General features: G+C 38.8%; 1 protein-coding gene across 1 annotated transcript in view; it reads left to right on the plus strand.

Moving 5' to 3' along the window:
• The window catches only part of LOC146001940 (uncharacterized), a 42,774-nt gene extending 38,402 nt beyond the window's left edge, over nt 1-4,372 (plus strand). Inside the window, exon 3 of the mRNA XM_083139660.1 lies at nt 3,304-4,372. Within this exon, the coding sequence (XP_082995786.1) occupies nt 3,304-4,347 (1,044 nt within the window). The 3' untranslated portion in view covers nt 4,348-4,372. The remainder of the gene's footprint in view (nt 1-3,303) is intronic.
• Nucleotides 4,373-7,177: the final 2,805 nt, after the last annotated feature.

The raw sequence follows: 7,177 nt of genomic DNA on the forward strand, positions 1-7,177 counted from the left end.
TTGATTCTTCCCCAAAACCTTTCCCTGAATTCTTTTTTTCTTTTCCTAGCTTTCAGCATGCGGTTTTCTTGGAAGACCGGCCGATTGTGAAAGAAAAAAGGGCCGTGGAGGGGGGGGGGGGGGGGGGCGGAGTTGAGCGCGAGCGGTACAGAGGGGGAAACGGCTAGCGCGACCAGCTTAGAAACGTCAAAGTTAAAACTTACATACATTGCTCTGTACGTCGACGAACTACAGACATTCTAAAGAAAATTATGTAAGATCAGTTTCATTTCTTTTCTGTAGAAGAACAGTTGAAGCTTTCTTGCGCTTTAAAATGTTGATTTAAGTTATTACATACAATTAGCGAGCAAGTGAATTTTACGAAATTGAGATAAGGAAAACTACGTAATAAATAATATATTTAAAAAAAGGCTGCGCGACATAACTAACTTCATATTTGATCTTTAACTCAGTAAAATTTAAATGCCACACACTTGACTGTTCGAGCACAGAACGTCGACGCAAGAACCTATTTTTTAGGTATCGTCACCAGCGTTGATACGGGCTCTTAAATCTCCTAAGACCATGTTAAGATAGGACTGCCAAATGTGAACCCAACCGCTGCCAGAGTAAGAGAGAGAGAGAGAACTCCGCACGCCACGCGAGAGCCTTCCCTTTCCATGGTCACATGACCTGGTGACAAACGAATAACGAATAGCACACAATCTGACTCGTATTCCTTTGCGAGCGAGGAATAACGTTACATACCTGCTCGGCTTAGGACATTAGCACAGCATGAGAGGGTTCTTTATAATGCACATATATAGAAAGGAAACAACGTGAATAACTTATAATGGAGATAAAGACAATACCAAAGACAAAAGACCAGAATCAAAATCGGATCTCAACCTCCTTTGATTTTTTATACATATCGTCAGTGTACTTCTCACCTAACTTTCACATTTTCTCTTTTCTTATAATTCACTGTTACACAATCAACTTATTCAATCACTCATTGTAATTATCTAGCTTTTCATCTTTGATTTAATCATTCTTTACACCTTTCTACTTTATTAAAATTAGTTTTATCCTTTCTTACTGGTGATGCCATCTGTTATTGTCTAAGTCAAACATTTTCCTTTTATCGCTCCTATGGACACGTAACATAACATTATGATAAACGTGTAAATTAAACCGCATTGATAATATCTAAATAAAATTTGCCCATAAAAAGATTCGGGAGTGTTGTTTTATATATCTCTAAGCTAGATAATTATGTAAGTAAGTGGTAAATTGTGTGTACAGGAATTTACGTGTAAGAATAGATCCTTAGTGAAGCACCTAATAACTAATTCATTAGATGAAATCAAATCAAAAGGATTTTATAAATATTAATAATATCTACCATCAATAGTACATCATGGCAGGCCTCCCCGATGGCGCAGTGGTAGCGTCGTCGCCTTGTAACCAAGGGGTCCCGGGTTCGATTCCTGGTGGAGGCACATAGTGGTTCGGATCCCACTTTAAACTGTAGGTCCAGTCCCAATTAGCCTTACTGTGCATAAAGTGGACTTAAAACAACAATTCAACCAATACATCATGGCAAAAAAATGAAATTATGTTATAAAATTAAATTTCGTTATTATTTTATATATTATGTAAGGTTTAACAGAATTTTCTAGTAATATTATTGGACTTATACAGTAGAGTCGATTGGGTGCCAAAACTGGGCAAGGACAGCTTACTTTCTCTTGGCAGACAAGGCTTAGAATCAAGACGCTATAATGCAGGGGCAAAAAGTGGTAAAAAAAATAGGCCCCTCCTAATCGCCACTACTGTTTTAATAAGCTGAAACGAGATGTTACCAAGTGACATTCGTAAGAAAATGACATTAGTTTATGCAGTATTTATTTTACTTGCCAGACTTGCTGGAGAGGACTAGTCTTATAGATCAACCCTAATATTATGTATGCAAGATATTAAATATTTATGCAAATAAACTAATTAAATTTGTTATTATCTTCACACGTATATTTGTTTATTAAAAAGAGCATTCTCCAAAAATAAAATGACTGCTAAAAAATGGGAGTATTGCAATCCGCAGCCAAAAGTAAAATAGTGTTGATATCCGAGAGGCAGCGCCATCTCTGATCGTAATAAAGAGTTAGCAGTGAGTGGAATATGCCCTGCTTGCCCCACATGATTACACAAAATACGAGTACAAAATAATTAATTATTTTAGCATGTAAGAGAGGCATATCCCACTCTTACCCGAACTGGTCTTACGCGTGTTTTGATAGGTATTTATTTGTTTCGTGTCTCCACAAATAGGAGGAATCCTACCGGCAGGTGACGTAGTACAGGCATCATGGCTGACGTTGTTGTGGGAAGTAATCCTGTGGTGAAACTGAAGAAAATGGAAAGGAAAGGCCAAGAAACATAAAGGAATGGAATGACAATAAACGGAAATATGAGAAAGCAGTACATATCACACAAAGGAGTAACAGTGTAATGTAAAGTGGATGAACAATAAAATTTCTACGTGCACATATGAAAAAAATGTTCGAAAATACTGGTGTTGCAGAATACCACATAGTAAATTTATACCTCTATTTTAATCAAATCATCACTATGCAAGAACCAAGAAAAAAGATTGATCTTGAGAACTCAAGGGCACATAGCTTGAGAGCAGTAAGGAACTGGTTATAGAATGTCTTTATTTTCATATATGTGGGGCCTGTGGAAGAAAAACAAATAGCTGTCAAGGAGAAATGTTTATTATAGCTTGTCAAATTTGGCTTATTTGCTCCGTGCTTGTCATGGAAAGCACAAACAGATGTCAGTGATCTATCAATATTCATTTTCAACGTTAATTTAACATGTTTAAATACAATCAATCAATTTTTTTATTTTGGATCTGACATTTGCCCCGCTTTCGCTTTGCTTATCCCACATGTGGAACCAGCGCAATTCTGCCCAGTCGCCTATTTTCATGGCCTTGCCTTTAGGTAAGACTATTTGGAACAAAAAATGAAACATTTTCCCTTTACAATTGCATGTTACATTTTCTTAAAGAATGTTAACAAATTGCATCCCATTCGAACATCTGGATTGGCCACCAAACTTATCAAGTGTATCACCAATAGGAGGATATAACAATGATCATACGTTTCCATGGTATGGAGTTACTTTTGTTGCTTAACAGTAGAGCCAAGTCACCCAGGCAACCTCATGTAACATTTGCTACTTGTGGCACATGCCTTTTTTTTCAGTAGTTTCTCAAATGATAAAAATGTTAATTCTAAATTATTTTCTTGTTTCTAGACAAACCATGTTGAAGGTATAAGAGTTCCAAGGGCGGATGAGTGCCCACAGGAAGTTGAGTCATCTCCCGAAGATCTGATTCTCTCAGATGCCGTCACTGTGATTGGCTACACCTACTACTGGACGCTTCATGCTGCAGCCAATAGCTCGAGGACTTCCAAAGGTTCCAGCGTCGAGATTGGAGATGTTGAGATCAATCTCCAAGCATTTTTGGGTGGGTTTTTCTCCGGAATATCAACATCGGCAGCTACAAAGAACGTTACGATCGACGACTTGGAAATAGTTGTCGGTGAGAGCGTGAAAGTCAGTCGTAAGCTCCAGGTGGTGCTGGAAGCGGCTTTTATGTCAGATGAGCTGACGGGAGGGCTTGTCCATGAGCTCTTTGAGTCTCTGGACGACCTGATCCTTGAGCTCATGGGCCACAAAGGGCTCGCAGATGGGCTCATTGAGCTCTTTCTGGGCAAACGCCTTGAGGATGTTCAATCCGATGCTCCCAGCAACGCTAGAGGTCTTTTAGGGGATCTTTTACAGTACATTATGGACCTTATGGTCATCGAGCGAAACCACGTGACGGACAAGACTGTATACACCGAAGATGTCCTTGAGGCGTTTCTGTGCGGGTTCACAGAGGGTCTGATTGGTGGCGTCACCGGCTACGTCAGAGACAAGGGAATTGTGGGACAGCTCGTTGAAGGGTTCCTCAACCTCCTACACATCAATGGCGACAAGCTGAAGACTCTTCTCCACAATGTTGAGTCTTTTCTGAGGGACCTAGCGAACCAGATCAACTACTTTGCCAAGCTGGTGGGTGTCAGGTTACATCTGAATGATTACCTCGCCTGTCCTCCATCAGCAGAGAGCTTCTCCGTCCTGTCTCAGGTGGAAAGCGTAGTAGACGCTCTCATTCTTGATGTACCTCTGACCAGATCTCTCAAGACTCAAGTAAAGTTCCTTCTAGCTGGCACCAGAAACAACGAGAGCCCGATCTACAAACTGCTTTCTGGGATACCAGCGTTGCCAGAATATCAGCAAAACCAATATTGATGCAGTGTTGGCAGATATATAGTAATTATCATCTTACTGGTTAAAAATATAACAAAAACTAAAAAATATACCAAATGTTAGATTATTTCTTAGTTTTCCTAACATATCGGAAATGTAGCATTCGAAAATAACAAAGATATAATATCTATCATCTATCTTTCGTTTTATTTTAAGACGACAATAATTTCATATCTAAGGACCTATCTTTATGTAAAGTAAATAATGATAAAAATTATGTACATCTTTTCCTAGGGTTCGATTCCCTGCCTGGGCATGGATGTTCTTTGTGAGATACCTTCATCAACTTCATCATATCATCACTCATCCTCATCTTCACGATAAACCAAAGCAGGCAGAAATGCGAAGTAAAGTAAACCAAATCAATCAATCAACCAATCAATTCTCTTTCTAGGCGTTCTCTCCTTTGACGACTTACGTTAATCGCATCGAGGGCTGACGCCCCTGCTCGACAATTCTACCCTATTACCGCTACCCCATCAACAAACTAAAGTACACTAATAAAAGCTCTTTGGGTCCAAATTAACATTTCAATGGAATTTGACGATATATTAAATGCGATTTTGCTAGAAAATATTTACATATTTCTCAGGTAGTGTCGCCCATCTGCCAATTTTGCTAATAGAGACGATCCCGATAAAAGATGATTAAGTGAAATTGATAAAGGAACAAGCCCCGATAGCTTAATGGTAACGTCGTTCCCTTGTAATCAAAGGGTCCAGAGTTCGATATACGGTGGAGACACAAGTGATTTCAGATTATGACATTCCCACGTAGTTTGCCTCTATATAGGAAGCAAAATATGTGCAAATTGGGCCCCCATTTTCCTAGAGCCATACAAGTACGTACCTAGCAGTGAGAGCATTAGACCATATCAAATACTTATAAATTACAAGCAAATGTATCTTTTCAATTTCATGTTCATCACAATTAAAGCATTAGCAATAAATACTAATAACTAGAATTCTAACACCATTAACGTTTATATAAATAACCAGTAAATAACCTTCACTTCTTGGCGCCTAAATTGAGTATGCAGGAAATCTATTATTAGTTCTAGTAGGCTGTGATCTATTCCTGAACGTTTGTGCACTATTCTGAAAATGATTAATTTGGAGTTCATTCATTTTAATTTCCAAATCTTTTAATTGATCTTGTGTTACAAAGTTTTTTCTGTTTGCAGTTGACTGTTTATTTCCTGTTGATTATTTGAGCTAGTTTGAGGGTCTTTTATGGGAGGTTGGGTTACTATGTTTTGCAATCCTATCTGATTTGTTGATGCAACTAGACCTTGAGTATATTTAAGCGCCGCTAATTCCCTAGCTTCTCTGTACGCTTGCTCTTCCAAAAGGGTTTGCTTTCTTTGCAAGTTGTTGATGAACCGTAGAAGTTCATCCACCGAATTAAAATTCTTGTCGGAAGCTACTTGAAGGTACTGGGTACGTAGTCCCCTCACAATGTAATAAATTACATGATCCACGGATGCTTGGGGAAGATATTTCTGAATCAAGGCATGCTTACGCAAGATGTAAGCTTGCGGGGTTTCCTGAATTTGTTGGACTTGTTCCTTTAAGAAATCTTCAACCAGGAGAGGTTGACCAATTTCCCTAAAAGTGTTGGTAATTTCTGTTTTGAGCGTTTGATACTCCTTATTTGCATAATCTGGTTGAGATTTTATTCCCGTTATTAAATCTAAAGCGATTCCAGTGAGGAATAAAGACAAGAAATCTTTCCTTTTTGCAGGGGTCCAAGTTAATGCTTCCGCCATATTTTCAAGAGTTGTGAAAAATTGATCAACTTCTAAGGGTTTTGCCCCTGAAAACTTTTCAGGTTGAATAAAATTTGGTATGCTCAATGCCATGACTTCAGTATTCTTGACAACGGTGGAAGGAATAATGGCAACACAGTCCGTGGAATGTGCAGTGTTGGTGGGAAACTGCTGTATGTATCGCGACCTTGCCCTGGTGACTGGACGAGACGGTGAAACCGGAACCATTTGTTCCGCCAGCTGTTGAATCCTCGTTAAAGATAACTCTAATTCGTGTTCATTTTTCCTTAGCATTCCTAACCCGCGTTTTGAAGCACATATTTCCTATAAGGAACTCGCACCTACAACTAAATGTTACAAAAAAGGCCCGTACCTCCAACCATGTTCGCTCCTTCCCTTATTTCATTATTTTATTACCGGGGTGTAAGTAAGAAAAGATACTAGCGAGAGGTTCAGTAACAAGGCTCAGACCATTCTATGTTCGGAGTGACGCTTCCGTCCTCCAGGTACATACCTGCGCTGTCTTCCTCGATGTTCACACACCAAAACCAAATCCAATCCTGATCCCGAAATTCCCTTCCGATCTTCTCAGATCGGTTCGGTTCCTTCGCTATACAAATTCCAATACCTGTCGATTCATATCCGTCTGTCAGGCTGGTACCTTTCCACGGACGAGGCAAGTAATGGAATTTGTAAGGTCTGCATTCCAAACCGAAGAGAACATCCTGTCTCCGTAATGTTTCGTTTTCAAGTGCACCTTCTAATATTTTACCTACAAGTCAACAGTATATGTCAAAATAGGACGATATTAATTGTTTACATTAAGACACGTAATATTATAAAAATAAGCTATGGAAATTTACTAATTTTTTTTAAAAAATAAAAAATAACCCCCCATTTTAAGTATGTTAATTTTAGCCCTAATGGCCGATAAGTATACTAACTCGGATTAAGTTATTGATTAATTCATAGTTGAATTGAAACACTTAACTGCAGTAGAAATTTCCCCAGTGTCTGCAGGTCCAGATCAGATTAGCTTCCCGT

Source organism: Lepisma saccharinum, chromosome 18, assembly GCF_977018435.1.
Source record: "Lepisma saccharinum chromosome 18, izLepSacc3.1, whole genome shotgun sequence".
Classification (NCBI taxonomy): domain Eukaryota; kingdom Metazoa; phylum Arthropoda; class Insecta; order Zygentoma; family Lepismatidae; genus Lepisma; species Lepisma saccharinum.